Source organism: Musa acuminata, chromosome BXJ3-6, assembly GCF_036884655.1.
Source record: "Musa acuminata AAA Group cultivar baxijiao chromosome BXJ3-6, Cavendish_Baxijiao_AAA, whole genome shotgun sequence".
NCBI lineage: Eukaryota > Viridiplantae > Streptophyta > Magnoliopsida > Zingiberales > Musaceae > Musa > Musa acuminata.
Window position 1 is genome coordinate 1,243,928 of NC_088354.1, and position 26,278 is coordinate 1,270,205.

General features: G+C 37.3%; 2 protein-coding genes and 1 pseudogene across 3 annotated transcripts; 1 reads left to right on the forward strand and 2 right to left on the reverse strand.

Annotated features, from left to right (window-relative positions):
* Nucleotides 1-3: 3 nt before the first annotated feature.
* LOC103971113 (phospholipase A(1) LCAT3) lies at nucleotides 4-12,491 on the reverse strand. Of its 2 annotated transcripts, XM_009385069.3 has the most exons (11): nucleotides 12,115-12,488; nucleotides 11,825-11,916; nucleotides 8,251-8,378; nucleotides 7,992-8,127; nucleotides 7,826-7,877; nucleotides 7,561-7,661; nucleotides 5,417-5,593; nucleotides 3,080-3,237; nucleotides 828-882; nucleotides 688-741; nucleotides 4-495 (listed from the first exon to the last, which is right to left on the reverse strand). In XM_009385069.3, the coding sequence occupies exons 1-11, from the start codon at nucleotides 12,356-12,358 to the stop codon at nucleotides 298-300; spliced, it is 1,395 nt and encodes a 464-aa protein (XP_009383344.2). In that variant the 5' UTR covers nucleotides 12,359-12,488; the 3' UTR covers nucleotides 4-297. The 2 variants fall into 2 exon arrangements, with proteins under 2 accessions (XP_009383344.2, XP_065010614.1); XM_065154542.1 differs by lacking the exon at nucleotides 828-882 and having other exon boundaries at nucleotides 219-495; nucleotides 12,115-12,491.
* A 3,091-nt stretch (nucleotides 12,492-15,582) lies between these two features.
* LOC135640517 (biotin synthase, mitochondrial-like) lies at nucleotides 15,583-23,769 on the forward strand (annotated as a pseudogene).
* A 1,323-nt stretch (nucleotides 23,770-25,092) lies between these two features.
* On the reverse strand, nucleotides 25,093-26,278 carry LOC103971115 (uncharacterized). The gene is made up of 3 exons (XM_065154922.1): nucleotides 25,779-26,278; nucleotides 25,533-25,566; nucleotides 25,093-25,403 (listed from the first exon to the last, which is right to left on the reverse strand). Exons 1-3 carry the CDS (start codon nucleotides 26,245-26,247, stop codon nucleotides 25,325-25,327), a joined length of 582 nt encoding a protein of 193 aa, XP_065010994.1. The 5' UTR covers nucleotides 26,248-26,278; the 3' UTR covers nucleotides 25,093-25,324.

Here is a 26,278-nt window from a genome sequence, read left to right on the forward strand (position 1 = left end):
GGATTTATGCAGCAGCGAACATGTGTTATTTCTGTAAAAAAGAGAAAAATAAAACTGTCTGTTGTTTACAATGTTTGGCATTTTTACCAAAACTTCAGTATCAGACAATATCATCAATGATGGATGTTCATCGATCTCAGATGAAAGTCCAGTGGTCTCAAGTTATAATTAGACAAGGACTTTCCTACGAAAAGAATGATGTCCTTGTATGTTTCACGTGCAGTACTACTTCGGTTTATAATTATTAACTCTAAATTTGACACAGTATACACCACCCCTCTCTCTTCCACAATGTTTTCATAAAATATCCTTTGGAGACAATTGAGCCAAGGTGACATCAGGATTTATATCCATCACTTTGGAGGTTGATAAGTGCCTCGATTTTTCAGTCACACCCAACCATTGCTTCAAAAGTTGAAATACTTTCTCGTCATTTAACAAACCTCTGTGGCTACCTTTAATACCAACTCTTGCAGTTGCTGCGAACCCATCAGCCTATCATGCAAAAAACGGAAATGAACAAGATATCAAACATTACTCAGAAAAAGATACAAAAAGAAGTGGATGAACCAAGGCATAGTTAGCTGTTCAATGCAAGAATATTCCTGAGGCATTACAAGATTCTCAACTCTCATTCTTGGGAACTTTTTTAGTGTTATTCCAACAAAATGCTGATAAAATATTTACCTTAGCTGATTCAGAAGGAACAGTCCCATCTCCATCCACATAAGAATATTCAGGCTGAAAATAAACAATATGAACTAATGATTAATTTTAATCAACAATAACAACTAGAATAAGTAGAAAAAAGAGGGTGTGTCCAGTACTAGTGTATGGCACACTTTGGATAAGTCGCCAATCGGTGAAGTTTCAGATCCATAGCTGCAGTAGCAAACAGGAAGAACATTGCAATGCGTAGTGTAGACAGTGCTAAAGCAAATTTTTACTGAAAATTAAATTAATAATTTGAAAAGGCTCCTTAGCTACAAAAGAAACAACAAGAATACATGATTTGAGTTTCAATGATAAACAAATATCAGTTCCAATGACAGCAAGCATGGTAAATTGGAAACTTTATCAGGAAAACACTACCGTATTGTAAATGGAGCATCAAACACAACGTTCTACAAAACGTTCCATAAATTCCAAATGAAAGGTGACCATAATATTATCTACAGGAAAAGAGAAACAATCCAGCTCCGAACTGACTGATCATGAAATATGATTAAAATCAAGGTAAAATCAATGGGAGATCCAAAATCATTGTTCTAAAATGAGGTCTGTCCAGTCGCATGTGCATATGTGGGGGCCATCCCAATTTCCCTCACCCTAGGCATTGTAACATTGTCACACATAACTTCACCTAAGTATGAGGTGAGATCACATATGTGGTTTATATTTCATCATTGAAGTTCAGCCCATATATGACATCATTTACATTTTCAAGCTTGATTGAACTCCATTGATTTCAGAAAGGAAAAACCATCTCAATCATTCCGAAATATGTTAACCCCACTTCTGAAAGAAAGAAGACCAACTTTTGGTTTTCTCCAAATGTGAAAAAGGAAAAGGAAATTCAATTTCTTTTCCTTTTCCTACAATCAAAAAGAATTATGTTCTCGTGGAATTAATTTCCCATGAAAAGCTCCTTTTCTGAATTTTTTTCTTGCAAAGAAACAGACCGTTGACTGCCCTAAGAACATGTACAATTGTAAAGTTTAACACAGAAGAATTTACTTGGTGAATGGTGGAACAAGTTATCATCATTTCCTAGATCTATTGTAGTATTAGACTATTAGTTCATTAACAATTAGTACCCAGATCTAGAAATCTGCATGGTCATTGTCAGTGTTTTTCTTTGGCCACCTAGTGGTTTATGTTTTCTCAATGTGATCTATATTTCCTCAATGGATTATATTTTTAGGGTGCACCCAAACTTGGTGCTCGCCAATCTGCTTTTGAAAAATTATTTATTTATTCTAGCCACAATTTTCAAGTGAAGGGTTCACTTTATCCTTCACCTTAAATTTAGAATTTTCAAGTGAAGGGTTCTCAGCATTCACAAGGTTATAAAGCTTTTCATTGTTGCCAAAAGTTTATAAAGATTTCATAAAGTTAAATCGGACCTTGAGTTTAGATTACTTAACAAAATTTCGATTTCAGTGTGGCCACAAAAATCATGTTGCCTAAAGTTAAATGTACAATGAAACACGGGACTAAACCAACCAAAGATATCAAATTGAAAAATAAGTTATTAGATTTTAGCAAAAGTAGCCACATATACATAGTTGAAGAAATACTCCAGCAGATAATAGATGTAGAATAAAGGGAAAAAGAAAGAGAAGCAGAGACAAACAAAGAAGGAAAGAAAAGATAGTAGAGCTGCAAACAGGAAAAGAAATTGGCCTGCCAAATTTGTCTAATTAGATAAGAGGTTTGTTGACCACCTATCAGTCGTAACTGGAGTTATTTTTCAATTCAATAGCAGCAAAATAAATAATTCAAAAAAGTCTAACGCATATTTTTGAAAATAAAAAGTATTATAGACCCATCCAAAAACCAGTCAACTCAACCTGAACCAACTCCTGTGCTAAGGACTACGTCACAAGGGGATTTTGTAATTTCCTGACAAGAAGTACTTTGCTAAATACTTTTTCACAGTCATGGGTACAAACTACCAGGGTTATTTATCGTGTCATCTATGCAATAGCAGGAGTACATGAATTAGAGTTAGATCATCCAAAGCAATCCGACCTAACACGCAAAGGCATCTTCATTATTATGAACAAAGTTTTACAAGGCTAATTTATCCATTGCAGAAAGACTAGGCCCAGCATGTTGACTGTCCTAAGAGATGAACCATGGTGAATGGACTTGGTGGGCACTAGGCAAAGGCTCATCCTCTTAGACAACGCAGTATGGAGTGTAATATAGTGACAGACATTTTAGAGGGGGAAAAGGAAGTAACTAAAGGTTTAGCCTTTAGCCTTTTACTTAACAAAGTGGACAACTTGTGAAATTTACTTGATCATATCATCATCTACTTAAAACAAGTACAGCTACCGAATCAAATACATACCACACATCATATGGAGAGTCAAATGATGTCCCAAATATGTTGTAAAAGCTAACACTCCTTGGTAACTGGGCTTCATCAATAATTTTGCGAGTTCGAGCAGCCCACTTGAGGATAGAAAAATTAAATGGTATGGAAATTGACTTTCCATTGTACTTCAGCTACATGAAGCAGTAAGAGATGGAAAAGAATGTGTTAATCAGTGATTTTGCTAATGCATACCTGTTTGATGGAACAATCCCTAACTTTGACATATTTGAATCCAAAAGTAAGTAATGTGCATTTAAATGTTTTTATCACATAATTTGTTGTCAATAAAGTCCATGCTGAAAAATTATATATTTATGACAGCCAACTATGAATTACACAAGAAATTTGGCATAAATGAATAATTTTACAATCTCTTGTTGCTCATATAAAAAACAAAACAGAAGAAATATCCATGCAAGAAGCAATTGCAGTAAAGGATAATCTAAAAAAAATCTAGCTAAAATTAGTGGAGAAATATTTGAATTTTTTTAGTCAAATTTTGACATGGTAGCTTTTATAGTGATCACTAAGAGATATAAGATGCAAAAGCTATGTCAAATTTGACTCTGTTGTAATTATCCAGGATCACTCAGATATAACATAGAACATTAAAAAATTGTCCTTGATGGGTCTGCGCAATAGAGGGGACTCGGGTTCTCTCTTCCACAAATTATCCAAGTAATACGGTACATCAACAATAACAACAACAAGCAATAGTTTTTCAACTATCCAGGGTAGCAACAAGAACTTTTTTGCCATCACTGAGCTTTATGTAAGGCAATTCCCTAGTTAAACTAAGAGAAATTAAATATATTGTATTGTTTCTGAGAAATACTTTTCAGGTTTTTTCTACCTGACCCTCGACTACCAATCCTCAGGAACTTATTTCATCTAACTATGGTACCTACATGTCCTCTTTGAATATGTTTGTCCTCTATTAGTACAGTAGATAAGTATTCATAGATAAAAATATTTTTTGTTCTATCTTTTATAGCAACCAAGGGCGGCTTGGATATAATGATAAGGTTGCTCCTTTATGCCCTGGTTAGAGTTAAGAAAACAGCCGTTCTTTATTAAGCAGTAAGTACACGTTGATCCACCACAGACTGCCGATGTGGGATCCTCATGCACTTGATTCACCCATTTTTTATCTTTTCTAGGAATTATGCACTCTCATCTATGCTACATTAACTTCTTGTACATGTTGTTTTATGACTTTCCTATACTCTAATCCTAGTAATAAGGTGATTATCATTAAGTAATTAATATAGCAAGCATCCAGCCTCTCAGCATTCTTGACATATGCAAATAGATTACTTTACTGAATAATTGGTTCAGGCAAAATGTCATCTAACATGTCCCTTGCAAATTTGAAAAGACACTTCCTCACGTTTACTACCCTGATGATAAATATGAAGGATGACAAAAACTACCTGTGACTTCACTATTTAAGTTACATGGAAAGTGCTAAACAAGTAATAGTGTATACATAGATAGCAACAAACTCAATATAGTTGCTGCATGGATGCTAGAAAATGTTCAAAAAATAATAAAGGTAGTGTCAGTTGTCATGATGTCTTTCCTTGAGTAAGGGGTCATTACTTCCTAGCATTGAATACCTTTTGTCAAGGCACATTTCTATCACATGCTAGCTGCCACTCCCTTGATCAACACAAGCCGAAACAATTGACCTAGCCAATTACCACTATAGCATGGATCAACATGGTTTGTGCAACTACCTTTTCACAATGATACATTACAACTCGTGTTGACCCATGAGATCAACATGACAATTTGTGATTAAAGCATGGATTTTAAGGTTGTAGTTTACTAAGCATAATGGTTGGTACATGTTGTAGAATGTAAATATAGAGCTACTACCACCATACACCAGAATCATATAAATTTTCTTATTTTTTAACGACCAATACTGGTACTACACCAATTACACATAATGATTCAACCGGGTTCTGAGACAAGTACCAATACCAGTTTTCAATCCTTGAGTTAGAGTTCTGAGACTAAGTTAAAATACTAGATTATATTAATAATTTTGTATTATTCTCAAGTAATAAATTTTGCAGCCTATAACAATCCCTGGTTATTCTGACACTAAAACCCCAAACTAGATTCAGAATCGAAAGACATTCCATGAATCATGTACAGGTAATGTATTTAACAAGTAAACAAATTTCTAGCTCATGAGATATTATTAAAATAATGGACAGATCAATGAAGTACAATATATTCAGAAATTCCGACCGTATATTTGGCTAAAATACTGCCCTGATATACAAGCCTAAATAGTACCTCATTATTCTTTAGAGCTTCTTCAAAGAAAGAGATGCATGTAGCTGGATCGTACTCTTCCAACTTCACATTTTCCTTCCCTTCAGATAGCTTCCTCCAGACCTGTATCAAAGGCTTCTTCTTCCACTTAAATCCCGAATTTGGCAGCATCTCATAAATAGATGGGCACTCAATCAACTGCCAACACAGAAAATTCTTAAGGTAGATATTCTCTAACAGCAATACCTTTCAAACAGTGATGCAAATTAACTTTATAATCAATATACACATGCCTAGCAAAATCTGATTAGCATAAAAAGAAACTAAAGATGACAAAGAGAACTTATAAACCTGAAGTGTTCTTCATCGCTCAGATAAGCCAACTCATGAAAAATTGACTAGCCTATAAGTGAGACAGAATTAATACATTAGCTAATATGATCCAGAACATGACCAGAGGTAGTTCTCGAACTAAAATAGGCTTATATAAGGGTGAACATATACATCAGGATTCACATGTTAAATAGGCAGAAGGTAGATACATGATGCACTGCATAGTGGGCATTGAATGCTCCCAAATTCCAAGATAATAAATTCCAAACCCAAACCTATCAAATTTCAAGAAGATGGTTTGTATCTTGTGATGGCTATTAAAACTCCATGTACAAAGAATGGTTCGCCTTATCGATTTGTACCAGTATGCCAATCAACTGTTGGTACAGTATGTACCAAGTTGTACCGAGCATACCGACACATGGTACATAGAGGCATTCCGATGCACCGCCCATATTGGTCCTCTATCAAACCAATATGTACCGCCCATACTGAGCAGTATGTCCTAGTACAATGAACCTTGGTACAAAATATTACGAATTTATATTAGGTGGTTGAGGGATATAATGTGCAAACCATATATAAAAGGGCAGAGGTGGAAGATTTGCAGAGCATTCTCGTTTTTGTAACTTTATCAAACCTTTGTATTTTGAGCTACTAGCTCTTAGTTATCTCTTGAAAAAGAGAGAGTTCTCTTTTGTTCTCTCATATATCACTTATTTTTCTTGCCTTCTTCTTCTCTCTTCATCTTGTTTCACATCATTTAGTATCAGAGCCTTTCTACACTCCTGGAGTACTTCCGTCTTATTGGCAATTAGAAGGAGCAAAGGGCAGTGCGGCGAAAAATTGATGTAACCAAAAAAAGATGAAAGGGATGCGGAAATTGAAGCACTAAGGAGACAAGTTGAAGAGATTATTATGTGCCTCGAGCGTCGAGGAACCCATTACTCTAGAAGCTCAAGCCATGATTATGCAAATGATGGATTCGAAGACACGAAACCCTTTGCATCTAGAGAAGCTTTAGGAGACTCATCCACGAAGAGGTTTTTTCGCGCAAATGGCAATATCAATATTGACTTTTTAGAGTTCCATGGTCAACTTCAACCTGAAGAATTTCTTGATTGGCTTAGTGTCATTGAGAAATTCTTTAAGAACAAGGAAATACCTAAAAGTAAAATTAATTGCTAGAAGACTTCAAGGTTATGCTCCAATTTGATGGGACAAGGTGTAAGAGATGCACCTTCAGAAGAAGCAAATCGACTCTCATTTGTTTGTTTTTCTCCTTTATTTAAATTTACTTTAATTAACTTCATGCTGCATATAGCGCAAATTTTTTTCCTTTTGTAGAGTTTATTTATCGTGGTGCTTCTGAGCATATCACTAGACTATATTTCTCAATTACTTTTTAAGGTTTTTTTTATAACTAAAATATTTTGATAAGAATCATTTGATTTAAAAAATATTTATATGATTTTTTTTAGTCCGATTAAGAGATCTAAATTGTAGGTATATATTTCTTTTCTTGATCTATTCATATCAGGAGTTACATTTTCTCCCTGGTCAAAAGTATATACTGCATATGCATTTCATACAAAAAAGAAACTTTAAAAGAGTTTAAGACAGCATAATAATGGAATGATGAAAAATCATATTTCACAACCATGACATAAAGAACAAATTTTAGAGTGGAATCTCATCATTGTACAAACCTACAAGAAGATTAAAAGAAATTCACTAAGATGCAATTATACTTTTTGACATGACTGACACATAGCTATGACATTCAGTGTGTAGGCCATAACATATAATAAACTCACATGTTAAGGAATTACCAATTGATGCATCGTCCACCTAGAAACAAAGAAGAAGCTTTCAAAACCATAAACAAATTGCAACCCAGTTAAAAGGGAATCGTATATGCATCCTGGTGCTCCTGTTGAAAATAAATTAGAGCTCGAGCAAAAATTATTATCTGGATTAGAAACCTTGTGAAGACAAATTCAATATAAAACTTTCATATCCATGAAATTTCATACTTAGCATGAAGTGAAATGTGTAATACATAACAAAGACCATTTGACTCGGAAGATCAGTTACCTTGGAAGGGACATGCTATGCAGATCCACTTGTTGACATACTTTGAAAAATCCTGAATAATAATTTAGTTCATTTCACTTGCACCTCATGAAGTTCTGATTAAAGTAAAAATTACAGCAGTATAAACAAGAAATTTTGTCCACTGAAATATGAGAAAAATACGCACATCATTGTGTAGCGACATGAAGCATTTGACAAGCAATCCACCCATAGAATGTGATATTATATTTACTTTTTTACCACCGGAAGCCTTGTAAGCAGTTTCCAATTTTTGTTTCAGGCCATCCATAGTTTTGTCAATTCTGAGGAAAGATATCATATGGAATGGTTAAGAATGTGCATTGGGAGGTCTTTGGTATTGCACTAATTTGGGATTATTCACAATAAATAAAGAAGCACAGGTTTAATTTTAAAAATATTCTTACCGATTGCTCTGCCGAAAGTCATAACCAAATCCGAAGAGTGTGGTTCCTTTTTCATATCCACATCCAATAAGCATATCAATCATCTCATGGAATTGATATACATCGGTCAGACGCAGAAGTTTTGCCCACTATAAAACATGAAAAGGTCTATTAATATATTTATGCCAACAACTAGTATATATATGTAAAAGTCTTAAGAATAACAGTTCCATGACAAGCCATTTGCTAGTATAGCAGAACCAGATGACACACATCAATGCCAATCATGCGCCACAACAAAGCATGAAATCCTTGACACATACCATAACATGTACAATGGTGACAAGTAACCCTCGAGACTGATAAATCATTAATAAGATAATTCCATGCAAAGCTTAAAATATCGGTCTGATACCATTTTGACATCTTGCAGACTGGTATGGCACCATTATAGCTGATAGTATATTGATTTGCACCACCATGTCTCAATAATAAATTATTAAATAAATAAATATCGATCAGTATGGATTAAAATACTGCCCAGTGCCCATATTGATTAAAAGAGACCAGTTTTTATTGGCCTGACAACCAACCAGGAAACTGACTTGGTAATTTCATATGGTTCAGTTAGATTATGGATTGTATAGCTCGCTAAGCTCATTGTATCAGGCTTACCTAGTGGTATGCAGACCAATGCCAAAACTGCACAGGATTATAAGCCGACCATCTGATACCAGTATTGTATTTTTTTATTTCTAATAGTTGATACAATTCTCTTCATTCAGCAGTATCAACCAATACAGACCAATACCAAGTGTTGGTAGGTTGCCACGGTAACACATACTGATACTATACCAGTCCAGCAGCATGCTAGAATCAGTACCAAACCAACATTTTAATCCATCAATAGCAAGATATATGGTCTATTACCGATGCTTGGTTTGACTAATAAGTAGCGGTTTATACATACCAGGTGATGAATATTTGAAACCTACGTTCCATGTACATATGTTTCAACATATAGATAGGTAGAAATAAAATACATGCCATGCTAAGTGATCAAAAATAAAAAAGCATGCTAAGTGAACAATTTTTATTGTCCAGTTAATATGAGAAATTCATTTTATTATGACAAAATAGTGGTAAAACATTTTGTATGGCCTTCGACATGCATATGATCTACAAAATGAGATTCTGTGCTTTGTAACATATTTCTTTGCCAAAGTGCATGTGTATGATTGCATAAAAAAAATGCATGTTTCTAAACAATTGATCAAACTTTTCTAACCCTGGGACACCAAGTTTGATTATGGTCTTGTGGCCTTGACAACCTTTTCTTATGTAAACACTTGAACTTAATCACTGACAAGTAATACACACACACACACACACACACACACACACACATATATATATATATAATAATAATAATAATAATAATAATAATAATTCTGGTTTTTCTATCAAAACACTACAAGGAAAAAACACTTACAACTGTTTTACACAATGGTCTATGTACAACTATATTCAATAGAAATGTGCCTTTTAGAAAATTATAGATAATATTAACCCCAAAAAAGGTCTCTTAATGATGAAAATATTTGTCTTTGACAGGAATGAAAATGCCTAAGAAAATTTCTAGGTGGCTTAAAGCAAACCATTTTCAAAATCCAAATGAAATTAAGTTATAAACCTGCTTTTTTCAGATTAATTTAATATCCTTGAATTTGCTGATTCGAAACCATCCTCCATGATTGTACATTTCTCTAATAGAAAAAAACCGCACAAATCTTAATATCTTTTCCTTCATTGCATAGAGGCTAACTGAGACAGGACCATCCTCTATGAAAATATGCCTAGGTCTCAGATTAGCAGAAAAGAGAAGCCGGTCTTTTATGACACAAAAATAATATGTTTCGTATATTATCAGGTTCACCACTTGCAGAGCTGGATGACCTACAGAAACTCTTCCTTTTAAACTGCAGAATGAATATTCTTTGCTAGAGAAGATGCTTTCAAATTTTCTTGTTACTCTTGTTCTTTGGTGCTTCTCACAAACTAGCTTTTCATGTTTTCCAAGCTTGTTAATTTTCATACTTGAATAAGAACAACCATGTTAATTCCTGATTATGATTAACACACCATCAGTTTCACAGCTAAATCCAAATACTGGATTGTTGGTCCTAAGGTATTGGATGCCACATCTACTCACAACCACATAAGTAAAACTACTTCTCCAAACACCAGATTGCTAGTCCCAAATTATCATATTCCTTATCTACTGACAAACAGATAAGTGATACTGGAAGTCTTCTCTTCTCCTCATTCAATATATTCGATGATAAGGCTCCTGTCAAAATTAGCACACCAGCTGTCGTCTGAAAGCCTACAACAACAATCCTTCTATTAAACAAACTTAATAAGTGCTCTCGTTTCTTAAAATAAATTTCTACACTAGAAATGCATGAACGGCTGTGCCAACAACTAGTTTGTGTGAAGATGTCAGCTAGCTTAGCTAGTAAAGATAGTTTTTCATAAGGTCCTGAGCTCGAATCCCACTTTCACCACTTACTCTTTGCAAAAAAAAAAAAAACTAGTTTGTGTGTTTCTTTGCTACATAAAATGCCTTTCAGGTTTTCTAGTTTCTTGTTCTCTGGTGCTTCTCACAAAAACTAACTACTCATGTTTCTCAAACTTGTTTTGTACGTGAATAATAACAACCATGTCAAATCCTGATTAAGATTAATACAACATGAATTCCACAGCTAAATACAAATACTGGATTGCTAGTCCTAATTATTGTATTCCTCATCTACTCACAGCCAGGCAAGTAATACTAGAAGTCTTCCCTTCTCCTCATTCGCTATAGTCAACCATAAGTTTCCATGATTGATAAGGCCCACACTATCCATCACCGATGCTGCAAACTCTTAGAACCGTTTGAGATTGGCCGCTCTGGGTTGAGCCCCATACAGTTTTGCCCTTTTGGGGTGGAACCCCAAGGTTCCTCTAGGAGTGGATTCACCTTAGCTCTCCAGCTCTCTAACTAAATATCCCCTAGTTAGGAGTCAAGACCTCAAGGGCTCCATGATGGATGCCATCGGATAAGGTCCACACTAGCCATTATTGATACGAACTCTCTGAGCCATAAGAAATTATGTGCTGGGGTGGACCCGCATGATTTTGCCCTTTCAGATGGACCCCAAAAGGCGCTTTTGTGAGTGGATTCACCCTTCGTTAAAATATGATATTATCAGTGATGATTTAGGACTTCTGTCAAAACAACCACACAAGTTGTGATCCTGCCACTAAACAAAATAAGTGCTCCCGTTTCTTAGCAAATTTTTTTACACTTGAGGGCACATAACAGCTGTGCCAACAGCCAGTAGACATAGGACGCAACTGATGAGACTGGTTCGGTAAAATCTATAATGTCTGCATGACATTTGACATACGCACTCCAGTAAGGACCATAATGGGCATGACAAATTCTAATGTTAACTCACAAAACCCTGTAAGAGGGCATGTGAGATGACACTGCGACAATAAAACAGTAACAAAAAAGAACAGAAACAAGAAACAAAAAGCAACTCACTAATGATGGATCTAAAATGTCGATCGCTTGGAGACCGTAGTCATCTTCAGGGACTACAATTTCGTCGTCAACGTTGAGCGACTCCGTGTACCCTGCCAAATCAAGACATATACATATCAAAATCACGTGATTATTGAATTCCAAGATATCAAAACCACAGAAACAAACACGAGACCAACGATCAAACAGGTGCGGCGCGAAGCAAAATTCGGTTTCTTGATACCAGAAAACAACAAAAGGACCAAGAGAAGCAAGGATCAAGAAGAGACAGGGGGAGGGAGGAGGCAGACCAGTGTCGGGGTTGTAGAGGGACCAGAGGTACTTCTTGAACTCGAAGTTGGCGAGGAGGATCCGCACCCAGACGCGGATGATGGACCCGCTCTTCCTGTTCCTCGCGTTCAGGATCGATCCCCCCACGCCGGTAACCAGGACCACGGGGTCCAAGTCGGGGTCCAGGTCCGCCGCCGCTCGTCGTCGGCATCCCCCGATGCACCGGCGGAGGAAGGGAAAGCGCAGCCCGCAGTCACCAAACATCGCGAGTGCGAAGGGGAGGAGGGCATCGGGGGAGGAGGTAGACGAGTGGGGAGGGTGTTGTGCGCTTTAAATGGGGATGGATTAGGATGAGGTTGGAAATAGCGCAGCATCGTGTGTCGCTCGCTCGTCAGTGGCCATATCTAACAGTCAAAGAAAAGGAAAGAGATGGAAGGGGGAGAAGGCAAACGATGCGGGCCGTATGATCGGTAGATGGTTCGCGCGCGTCGACGCTGCACGATGGAGCGGGAGAGAGACACACGAGAGACCACGCGAGGACGGAGGACCAACGTGGGTCCCACTGACTGGTCTCTCGTGGGTGGCCAAGAGCGGTGCTCTTTCCTGACGCCCGAATGGAACAAGACATCCCATCCATAACAGCCAAGACGACGAAGGTGGGACCCACTCCACCTACCGACCCGGGACTCTGTCGCAGTGGAGGCACATGAGCGGATGCCACGTGGCGAACGGGATGGAACGGAAGAGGCTGACATGTTCCACGAGAAGAAATGTGGTTCCCGCTTACCGAAATTTCGTGGGCGTCCAGGAGCGGTGTTCCCTCATGAAGCCTGCGTCGGTCGAGGCATCCGATCCTAAATCACGTGGGTAAGGCCAGTGGGCCCCGTCACCGACGAGCCCTGGACCCTATATCCGCCAATGCAGCTGACCGACGGCTACGTGGCTCGCGGGAAGCGTGAGGATTACGGAACGAGACGCCGCATGTTCTCCGGAATATACTTCCCTCTGAAAACAAAACAATAAAAAACAGAAAACGTTTCGCCCTCGCTCTCTCGCTAAAGCGACACAATTCGGCAACATTAGCAACACACCTTGTCAAACAACGTTTTGTTTTGTTTTCAGATGAGGCCACCTCTCCCATCAACACCTAATCTTACGAATTCAGCATTCTTTACTGCGTTCTTTGTACTGATAGCATTCAATGCTTTTCTTGCGTTGAGTTGGACACGGTGGATATGAATTCAGGACATCAAATTTGGTTGATCACTTAAAAACAGAAATCCAATGGAATCACAAATATATTATATTTATCTATTATGTGGAAAGATTGTGTGATAAGTTAGATCACATTATGTATTTTGAGGGGTATTTGAGCATATCAGGATATTCGGTAAATATGAAAAGTAGGGTACTCTCATGTCAAAGCCCCATGAAGTTGAGTTCTTTTTTGTTGATGCTCCTTATTAATATTATGTATTTTTTTAGGTGAATTATTAAAAAGTACCTTCTATTTAATTATTTTTGTTCTTAAATCAATAAGAATAATTATTTCAAATCATATTTTTGTATATAAGTTGGTTTATGTTATGTTTGAAATTAATTTATTTTGTTATAATTTTTGAATCGACTTATAATATCTTGATGGAAGTTTTTTAAATAGTATAACTATAATGTCAGCCTTAAAGGGGGGGGGGGGGGGTTTGGTGGGTGGGTGGTGGGGAATGGGATGTTAACACAATCCATAAAGGTGTGTATTTGAATAGAAAATATCTGAGATATATTGGAGATTATGAAAAGTTAAAATAACTTCAAAACTATGATAAAAATATATCTTCATATAAAAGTCTAAAATCTAATTTTTTTCATTATATATATATATATATATATATATATATATATATATATATATATATATATATATATATATATATATAAGTCAAGGTGATAGATAACGTAGGGCATTACCCCTATAGTTAGATCTCTTTAGTATTTCGGTTTGTAGACTTAAAAAATTTATATTGAAATCCCTTTAGTTTTAAAGTTGACGTATTTAACTTCATTTACTGTTGTTGGCTTTATCGATAGAAGATATAGCACATGCATGAATGAATGATATGAAAACGATAAAAAAAAAAAATTTAATAGGGGTGGCGGATGGTGGCACCCTAGGTGACTGTTGTGGTGGTGGTCAACGACAACAACACAGTGGTTGGCCTTATCGATGTCGATCCAAACATTCACGACAAGGAGACATCTGCGTCCATGCCAAAGGAGAAAGAGAAGGCAGGTGAGGCATCTATAATGATGTTGTGCTCAAATTCTCAAACGATTGTTTCATCTAATGACGTGATGAGTTCAAGAAAGATGCGGTATGCGACGAGGAGAGAGAGGTTGCGAGCGAGCTCGACGAAGAGGTGTGCTTGCTTCAAGCTCTTGAGCTTAAGCCAATGTGCGAACGACGCGTACCCCTCGATTACAACGGCATGGCAGTCAACTTGCTTTCAGATCAACTCCACTTGCAACTGGAGGGGATCTGATTGAATAATGAAGATTGATCGTTACATAGAATGGGAGCTTGAATAGTATAGATCTAATGGTGTGAGATACAACAAACCATCATCCTTCTTCTCGCTCACCTCCAAAGCCATGGTGGTGGGGGAGAGCATAAAAAATAGGGCGATAATAGATATAACGAGCAGGGAGGAGGATGAAAGTTTATTGTCTTTCCCATCATTGGATCTATACTCTTTTAGCCTCTGTGATAATTAGTCCTCACCATTTGATCGGATCACCTCCAATTGCAGGTGAAGCTAATCCGAAAGTAGGTCAGTGACCACACCACTATGGTGAGGGCATACCTATTGTTCACGCGTTGGCTAAAACTTGAGAGCTTAAAGCAGGCACTCCTCTTTGCTGACTTCGATTGCAACTCTCTCTCCTCGTGGCCAACCACCCCTTCCTCGAATCTACTGCACCACTGAACGAAATAATCATTTAAGGATTTGAGCATGACGTTAACGTATATGCCTCACATGCCTCATCTTCCTCTTCCGATACCGATGTAGATGTAAAATGACATTAGAAGAGGAAGAGGAACCAAAGTGGTGTAGCGTCGACGCAGATGCCTCAGCTCCCTCCTCTTCCTCCTTTAGCTCCAATGTAAATGTCTCATTACTCTATCTCCTCTTCCTCTCGTCGATATTCGAATTGACATCAATAAGGTTGACCACCATGTCATTGTCACATGCCACCCACTATACTATTGTTAAAATTACTTTTATTCATTATTTTCATATTATTCATACACCTGATCTTTAGTCGGTAAAATTGATAACACTAGAGTAAATAAGATTAAATATTTTATTTTTATAATTATAAAAAAAATTAATATAATTTTTTTAAATCTAAAAAATTGAGATAATAATAATGAGGTCTAATTATTGGTAATACGTAATTAGCCCGTTAACAGAAGATAGAGTCGAACCCAAACCTAAACACACTCGTCGCTTAGTCTCTCTGCGTTGCATCGGCTTCATCGCCCCTGCTTGTTTTGGGTTCTTCCTTCCCCGAGGGAGGGAGAAGGGGCGAATGCGACGGAGGATGCCCCTGATCCGATCTCTCGGCTCGCGCCTCCGCCCGCTGGTGTTGCCGGGCTACCCTTCCTTCTCCACGTCCGCCGCCACCGTGGAGGCCGAGAGGACCATCAGGGACGGCCCCAGGAACGACTGGAGCAGGGACGAGATCAAGTCCATCTACGACTGCCCCATCCTCGATCTCCTTTTCCACGGTCTACTATACGCCCTCTTCCCTCTTCCCCACCTCCCTTTTCTTTACGTACCTTCTTTTTTTAACGATGCAAAAACGCGATGATGCTCATTTATGATGAATTTAGTGTATTTCCGGCGGTCCGTACTGCCCCATCTTTTGATGTGTTTCATGCAGGGTTTACCCGGTGGAATTGTCGTCAAAATTTGCTTTTCTCCGGGGCTTAAAGTGGAAGTTTTTAGCTGTTCCAATTTGTTTTGAAGTGATTTGTGTTTGCATTCTAGTTATCAGCCAACATTAGTTTAGTTGTTAAGGAACATTTAATATAACTCATCGAAGTTAGAAGAACTCATGCATGAACTGTTCTAAATGACTTGTCTTTAGTGTCATTATCATGGATTTTTCCAAAGCCTTTTCTTATAGACTAGGGATCAACTTTAGAAATAATATGACGGATGTCAACCTGACTTAACTCTTCAAAAGGTGGTCACGATACAGATAAAAAAAGGCATATTAGGAAAGAAATTTGTTTTTAATAGGCAAATAGAAAGGGTACTGATGCTTTTTTGTTTAAGTTCACACAAGAACCGACAATGCTAGGATTCCCTGAACTTGGAGAAATTGTAGAGAAAGAAGCAGTGACAGGAGCAATTGTCGTCTTTAGGGCACAAAGTAGGACATGCAGCACAAACTCATTGTTTTTGCTTGTTTGCAACAAAAAACTTGTTGAAACATGCATCATAGTCATGTAAGACTTGTACAGTGTTTATACCATAGGAATTTGCCTAGTGTTCTAGTGTGATTATCATTTCAACTTGGTTAACTACAATATTCTTGGCCTTAGTTGATCCAAGTTGCCAACAAAGATGTCAAAGAATGCTGGGTTACAAAAGGGACATGTGTATCATAAAACTTCTCATATGAGCTTTAGAACGAAACAATGCAGAAGTGATTATCTCACTACCTGGCTGGTTATGATAACTAGTTTTATCTCGGTTAGAAAGTAGTCCATCCTAACCACTTCATTTTAGTCCTTAACCTGCTCCATGATTCCCCTCTTTACCCTGAATCATATGCTGATAGATCATATGCCTTGCATGTGTATGGCTGTGCATGCTGACCCTCCCTAGACCCCCCTTTGGAGAACGCACCATACTCTAGACCACCCTTTATCTTTTCTATTTGGAAGTTGTTTACATATTATGATATTGGTGACACATACATCTGTGCCAACCAGAAAACTCATCCTGGTTAGACATATTTATTTAAAGTTTACTACGGTGGAAAAACAACATATGCATATTTTGGAAGGTGCTTATATGTGGTACGTTCAACCAACGATTGACTTTTCATGTACCGGACCAGTATCAGTCCCTGGTCGGACTCGTACTTACAGGTCGGTACCGGTGCTTTGAAGACAAATGAGAAAAAGGAAAAGAGGAAGGCGTAGTGGAGGAAGAGGAGAAAGAAGAAGAAGGAAGAAGAAGGAAGAAGAGGAGGTGGTGGAGGAAGAGGGGGATGAAGCAGGAGAAAGAGGAAGGAAGAGGAAGAGAAAGGAAGAAGAGAAGATGATGAGGAGGATGCCTACTTGTCGGCGGTAGGCAGCGGACGGTGACGGGCAGCAACACTAGGTGAACAGGCTCACATTTGGGCGAAGAGGGTTCGTGAACAAGAGACCTAAAGTGTGTTTTTAAATTTATTTTTTAAATGGTTTGGACCAAACCTCTAAATGGGGGCAGTCTACGTACAAAACAGATGTTGAAAAAGGTGTATGCATTTCTTTTTCCTGATCAAGGATATCTCCACATATTTTTTATTTTATCATGTGTTTTATGTTTTCTTTGGTGTGTAGGTAGTATCTTCAAATTTATTTTATTAGCAAAAGTCCTTTTTTTACCCTACTATTTAATTACTTCAAAATGCATGGTTTATTGTAGGCTCAAGTCCATAGGCATGTTCATAAGTTCCGGGAAGTGCAACGGTGCACGCTTCTATCTATAAAGACTGGAGAATGCACCGAAGATTGTTCATATTGTCCCCAGTCATCAAGGTATAGTACTGGTCTGAAAGCCCAAAAGCTGATGAACAAGGATGCTGTCATGCAGGCAGCAAAGAAGGTAAGTCTTCTGGACATTCTGATAACTCACCATGACATGTTGACATTTGGTGGTAAAATGTTCTTGTATGCATCAATGTTCTATGAAGTGCTAGAAATGTTGTAGCGACAAGATTATATTTAAGTTTTTCTAAATTCTCAGGATACACTTACTAGTGAGCTCTGCTTTGGTTATTTGAAAAAAAATTAATTATTTGCGGGACATTCTACATGGAATGATGTCCTGGCTTTGATATATTTTTCCCACTTCTATGCATATTTGAACAGTAAGCTTGGATGTCTGCATCCACTAGTGCATAATCATGATCTTCTTCTGTCCAAGTTTTCAGAATTTTTCATTGTTGACTTCTTTTGGGAGTGTTACAATTTGGACAGTTTTATAGAAGAGTCAAATATGATGGCCGAATTTTGAAATAATCAATCTATTTTCAGGATTTATATTCTCATCCAAAAGTTCATTTAAAATTTGTTGCTGGTAACAAAATCTGTGGCTTATTAAGCACTTTTATGAACTGCTGATGTAACTTAACAAAAATAACTTTGCTCGTATGATAATGTCATTGTTTAAAACTATATAATCACTAAGGATCTGTTCTCTAAAAAAAACTGATATTAACATGTGCTGATTTTTCTATATCCATTTTTTCATTCTAACAAATATCTAACCACACTGATAATCCTCAGTTTTATGAATCTCTTCCTTGACATTTTTATGGCAAAACTGATGCATAAGAAGACCATTATAATACAATTTAATATGTGTATATACATCTGAGTGTCTGTTGGAAATGACTTATAGTCCCATGATATCCACTGTGTGATGGTCTACCGAGTTAGGAAGATGACAACTAACAAAAAATTTCTTTTGTTTATTCCAATTAGTGACTTGTGAAAGCATGACATGCCAGAAAATAGTCAAATGCAATGAACAAAATGATTCAATTTATAACTATAATTTTTTTCTTGATTCTTCAAATGGATTGTCTTGAAGCTTGAAATAATGTTAATAAACCCAGGTGGTAAGTGGTAACATTATAGTTTTAGTTCTGTTGGCAACCTTCAAATTTTACATGCTACTTTGATGAACCATATTCACACTACATATTGATCCAGAAATCAGTTGCTTAACATGATTATGCATATATACTTTCTAAGATTGCCTTGATATTTCTTAAGCTTTCACTTGTCGGTCAAATCTTTGTTAACGAGATTGCAATCTTCTTGTTATAAGAGCTATCAACATCTATAATATTTTATGCAAAATTTATAATTACCATTGCTACACAGGCAAAAGAGGTTGGGAGCACACATTTTTGCATGGGTGCTGCATGGAGGGATACAATTGGTAGGAAGACAAATTTCAACCAGATCCTTGAATATGTGAAGGATATAAGGTATATATCACCAGGCTTTACATAGGACTCCTGATATTTGTAATCATCCTAAGGTTATGTTTACAATAACAACAACAACAAAATCGTAAGTCTCAACTATTTGAGGTCAGCTACATAGATCTTTTGCTGCCATCGAGATATGTAAAAAGCCATATATTTAGTTAAGTTTAAAGTACTTCGATCTTTATGTATAGTTTTTATTAATGTTTTTTTAGGTTTTCCTCTCTCTCCTCATACTACTAACATTAATTATTTCACCTCTTTTGACTACCACATCCGGAGGTCTCCTCAGCATATGCTCATACCATCTTTTTTAGTAACTCTACACATCTATCTTAGCATTCTCATCTTTGCAGTACAAACTTTATATATTCATATATATGTGTGTGTGTGTGTGTGTGTGTGTGTATTCTTAATTGTCTAACATTTAGATGCATAAAACAATGTTGATCTCACAATTTGTCTTATAAATTTTTTTTATAGTCTCCAAGGTATCCGATGATCACACAAGACTCCTGACGTCCCTCGTCATTTTAATCATTTTGTTTTTACTCTATGAATAATATTTTCATTGATGTCTCCATCTTGTTGAATAATTGATCCAGTATACCTAAAACTTTTACTTAAAGGATTTCTTGTCCATGTAATTTAATTATATTCTCTTGTCTATTTCTAGAATCATTAAAATTGTATTTTATATATTCAGTTTTAGTCTTACATAATCGAAAACATTTAGTTTATAAGGCTTGTCTTCATATCTCAAGTTTATAATTAATTTCACTTTGGCTCTCATCAACTAAGACAATATCATCTAATGTTTGCCTTACTAGTGTATCGATCAACCATCGATATGTTACGTATCGACGTACTGTATGTCAGTACATTAGGGTATATCAACAGTATGGTAAAATCACCAAAAATATCTCCAAAAACACCTGAAAAATAGAAAAAAAAAAGAAGGTAGATTAGGGTTTTTAAGTTGGAAATAAATATGAATTTAGTATAATTTTAGCAAAAATAATTTAAATTAAGAAAGAATAGTGATCCATATCTTTTCTAAACTTTAAGGAGTAGCTTTGTGGTACGTTTTGGACCACCCTTTTGTTAATATTGAATTATCTTAAAAAAAAAAGGATTTGAATTGTTAGATTATTTTTTAAACAACGTAAACTTTAAGATTCAAATGAATAAAGTAATCAATCAATGGATATACCTGGTTCTACCACCAAAAAGAGCGACAAGACTCCATGGGTGGTGGATCGGGGTCCTCGATCTTATGTATTTGTATATCAATTTGATATATTTATCGGACCTAATAATAAATACTGATACACCGTATGCCATTGGTGCATCAATGTGGTGTTAGTCATAGTTTGATCATTGTGAACCACATGCGTCCAAGGCGTTTCCTAAGCCAAGGATGATTATGACATGTATTAGTGCGGAGCATGGAGAATGTCAGAACTACTTTCGCCACTGATCTATTGCTTTGTATCATAAGATCGATCACTATATTATTGCTCGAAGAAGTATAACCAACTATCACCGTGTTGTTGTTGGTCGTAAGACTCTCTCTATAATCTGATGGTTGTAAATACGATGAGCTTCGCACTGTATCTATGTTGTGTAAGCTCTGTCGCATATGCTCAGAATCATCCATTACCTTCCCCTTCTCCTTCTCTTTCCCCTTCCGTGTATAAACTTGACCAATACTCGAGCTCCATAATCTGAATCTTAGGTGACATGTGTAAAATATTTGTTGATTAGAGTGTTCTTCCTCTGAATCTTCCCAAATTTGATCCAATCCACAAACCGCAGCTTTGTTGAGTTTAGGAGAGTGGAAATATGATAATGAGAGAGAGATGTGAGTGAGAAAGAGCTTGAGAGATTTGAAGAGATTGAGATAGTGAAATAAGTTGAGAGAGGAGAGCGGAAAGGGTTTAAAAACTGTTTTCTATGGTTTAAACGATCAAATTAACCATTTGAAACAGGGCAATCTCAACCCTTGATCGGTAATGGTTGAAATTCGATCGTAATCGACCAATACAAGTTCATAATGGTCAGATTTCGATTGTTACTGATCGGTACAGACCTCATATCGTCCGATACGGGGTCATGTAACTGTACCACCCGGTATAGGGCTATTTGTGTACTGATCCTTTATCAGACCGATACATACCACCTGTATCGGGCAATACAGCTCGGTATGGTGAACCTTGATATCATCAGCAAATAACATACACCACGGAGGTCCATCATGTAAGTGATTAGTAAGTTTATCCATTATCAATGTGAAAATATAGGTTTTTAATGCAGATCCTTGGTTTAATCCTATGCTAATAGGAAACTCACTGGACACACTCCCTATAGTTCCAATACTAGTAGTTATGTTATCATACATATCTTTAATAACATCAATTTAATTAGTGGATACATCTTTCTTTTCTTAAAAATCTGGATGTTGCAAAATTAGTATTATCAGTATCATTTTACATTGGTAACTCTACTACTGACTCCTGTTACTCAATGCATTAACAATTTTATTTTTGGCAATTGTACAATGGTTTTTCTGGGAGATTTTTCTTGAAGATATAGATAAGTTGGAACAAGCCACACATTGCAGTATAATGGAAAATCTTCTCCAGTAGGATGTTAAAGCCTATTAAAGAACATGTATTTTCTATTCATAGATTTCTGTCACATGGTGATGATGTCACTTTGATCTTCTGAGTCTAATAATTTGAGTATATTTTCTTCCACATGCTTTGTTTCTCTTAAAACTTAGTCTCTGAGTAGCTTCTTGCATTAATTGCTGCTCGTAGGGCTATGGGTATGGAGGTGTGCTGCACCTTGGGCATGTTAGAGAAGCAGCAAGCGGAGGAGCTTAAGAAAGCAGGCCTGACAGCTTACAATCATAATCTTGATACGTCCAGAGAGTACTACCCCAACATCATAACAACACGATCTTATGATGAAAGACTGGAAACTCTTCAGTATTGTCCGTGAGGCAGGAATTAGCATTTGTTCAGGTAATGCAACTTTATTTCCATTGAGCAACTAATCCACAATCTTCTGATCTCATCTCTGACAAACATAGGATCTGACCCAATCAGGGTACTTGTGAATTCTGCTGACATATTGTGATATGTTGTAATTAATGTTACTAAATTTGATTTTTTTTTTGGGGTCATGTAGCCATTAGCAAAGTTATTTATAGCATGACTATGTCACTAAAAACTTTGTATTCCTGCTGCTTCCAAACTTGAAAGACCTCGGTAGGAAATGTACCACCTTGTTGTCAAGAAGATGGTAGTAGCATGCACACTGAGGCATTGGATTTTTTCTCACTTTTTCACCACATAATGGTGCTATTCTTAATTTTATAGGAGGAATTATCGGTCTTGGCGAAGCAGAAGAGGACCGTGTAGGATTGCTGCATACACTGGCAACCGTCCCTACACACCCTGAGAGTGTTCCCATTAATGCTCTGGTTGCTGTCAAGGGTACACCACTTCTAGATCAAAAGGTGATAACTTTACCTCACCATGTTGACCATAACCATTCTGCCTTTTCCCAAATATTCGGTTTAGTGGACTTCACATAGTTGGGTCACTTGAGAGTTCCATTTGCAGTAATCTGTTGTATCTCTGTAGCTGTTCATTCCCAATTTTCTGTGTCTATACTCTATAACCTTTATGAAGCATTTTGAAAACCTACCTATTTTGCTCTTATTATAAGTAGACATGCCATTAATTCTCTGTATATGAATGATACCTCAGCAATCTCCTCTTGTGCTTCATGAAGTACGCCTTTCGAGCACCAAACCTGCTAACTCATGCTTTCTCTTCAGCCTGTTGAGATCTGGGAGATGATTCGGATGATCGCCACAGCTCGTATTGCAATGCCAAAGGCAATGGTGAGGCTATCCGCCGGCAGGGTTCGGTTCTCGATGCCCGAGCAGGCGCTCTGCTTTTTGGCTGGGGCCAATTCCATCTTCACCGGAGAGAAATTACTGACGTCTCCAAACAACAACTTCGACGCTGACCAGCTGATGTTTAAAATCCTTGGCTTGAATCTGGACTTTTCCCGAGGCAGAAGAGGAAGCAGAAGAAGCACTTGAGCCAGAGAGATGTGAGGAAGCTGTCTCTAACTAGGTTAAAGTTGATGGTGATACAATTTTTATCTGGTACCTGTGGTTAAACAGGGAAATTGAATTAGCTGAGCCCATTATATATGTTTTTGATGGTGTTACCTTGCCATCTCTGTGTTCTAGGAAGTCAAAAGCTATTCTCATCTGAGAAAAAGTATTGGAGGATCTATTTATAGGGAATTTTATATATAGATCCTCCTCATATATGTCACTGAGTTTAAGAAAATAAATATTTAAAATATCTTTATTATTATCATTGATTATTTTAATCTTTCTTTCCTTTTCTTTCATTGTACACTTTCATCTATCAAAGAAATTGTCCATTGATATTCTCTATTTTTCTTTTTTAAGGGCAATTTTTAACCACAAAATGGCTTATGATTTAACATTTCTGCTCCTCAGCTTCTTTCTCTCTCATTTCTTTTCTTATTGTCTGCTTCTCTTCACCTTCTCTCTCTTTCATTTTTTCAGTGATTTTTTTTTTTATGTCTATCTTTTGTCATTTTCAAATAGATTGATGAATACTTGGTGGCCACCACACCATTTGTTGTAGATTGTTAGGTGTTGCATAGTTGGACCACATCCACATGGTCAACTAGATAAATTTGACATGAGGAATTTATGGTCACAATATGTCTGTCCATTTTTAAGATATGATTCACACCATGTAACAATTTCTCCACTCTCCATTTATATTCCTTTTGTTGTGCCATCTATTCTAACATTCATCTTCTACTGCTCTTCCAAATCCTGTTCTCCATCCACAACCATTGAGAGAACCATTCTGTGTTCACTGTAGTGTTCTATTGCTTCTGACAAATCCTGCACTCATTCTTGAATAATTTTGGGGAACAAAAATGTCAAATGCCATTGGAAGAAATGCTTTGAAATGTGCATCTCTTTCCACAATAGAAGTTTCCTCCTGAGTAGAACAATTAATGTCAGTATCATCATATAGTAAATGGTATATGGCAATGTCAAGACCCCAATCTTCCATGGATATTTTGCTGCATCAATCATACACTCATTTAATCAATGTGAATGACACATATAGAGTTGAAGACCCACAAGAAAAGGCACCCCCAACAATTATATGACAAATCAAGATGCTACTCAACATTTTACCTATCCAGCACCAATTCTATGAGCATTTATCAGAACAATTAATGCCAGTATCATCATATAGTAAATTGTATATGGCAATGTCAAGACCCCAATCTTCCATGGATATTTTGCTGCATCAATCATACACTCATTTAATCAATGTGAATGATACAGGTAGATTTGAGGACCCACAAGAGCATGCTAAATAACTCTCATTAAACAACTCCAAGAAATCAAATCAATCTATCATAAAACAGGCCTCCATGGCCAGAAATCAATTAAATGGAAAAGCAAAGAGTTTTCCGCAAGTAAATGATGCAGGAACAATATGTTCCAGTGGTGTTTTTGGCCAAGTTATAATCAGAAGAATGACATTGGTTTTCTTTTGCTCTCTGTGGTGAATGCATCACCTCCCTCTTGTCATTAACAAGCATCTTATGGCATGTCTGTGAACTGTAAAACATTGTAAGACTGCAAATCTATGATTATAATTTCATTTATAAAATTACATTAAACAATATTCACAAACTAGAGCAATCAATATGGACAAGGAAAAAAGAAAACACATTTGATTCATCTATACTATCATACACGAAAGACAAGAAAGATGTGCTTTACAAGACTGTAGGTCAGACTTGATATCAATCTGATCTCAGACCTCAGACCATCCAGATAACTTCCTCACTTGTATATCTCTATCTTTATCTTCTTCCTCTATGCCTCAGTTTTGTACCTCTGGTATATGATTCTGACAAGAAACTCCCCTCTCTATCAAAAATGCTGCAGCATGCCATGACACCAGAGGATTAATTCTATTAATTCTTCCAGTCTCCAGAAGAACACAAAAAAAGATGAAACCCTTGTCAGCTGCATAATCTAATAGTACAAGCCACTGCTTGAGCCCAATACCTCAGCCTTGCTTTAACTTCATCTGGATGATCCCCTGGTGGTAGAAATAGAAGTGAAAAGCTGAATCAGATATCAGGTCATTGCAGCTAAAACAAATTCGTCAAACATAAAGATCAGATCTTTTCTTCACATTCCAAGTACTTCCCGCAAACAAGGGCTGCTCCAAATGGTATATGGAGGAACAAAAATGGAATCTTTGAAACGAGGGCTTCGGAGAAGGGGGGATGCAAGAACGGATTTTTGTACCTGGGCTGGAGATTCTCCAATTGGCGATGGGAGGAGACGTCGGCGACGCGCACAGATCCATGGACTCGCCAGAGGAGGAGCGGTCGAACGAGCGCTGATGATGATGGTGGTGGTGGTGGTGATCGTCCAAGAACCTCTGGGTCATGGAGTAGCAGAGCTCCAAAGCCGGGAGCGTGTTGCAGAGCTCGGGGATCTCCTCGTAGCTGAAACCGAAGCCGAGGTCAAGGCACCCCTTGAGCTCCTTCAGGTCCTCGTCCGTCAAGCTCTTCGTTCTCAAGAATCCGCCGGGTCCCTGATCCCCACCGCTGTCCGCGCCGTCCACGTATCCCTCGAGCATCACCCCTCCACTCTTTCGTGGCCACGGCGCCTCGCCCCACCATCCTCTCCATTGTACCCCCACCTCCGCCTCCTCCTCCTCCTCATCCACTGCTACTGCCGGCTCCACCATTTCCTCCACCTCCTCCTCCATCCTCTCCGAGGTGATCGAAGCAGTCAAATCT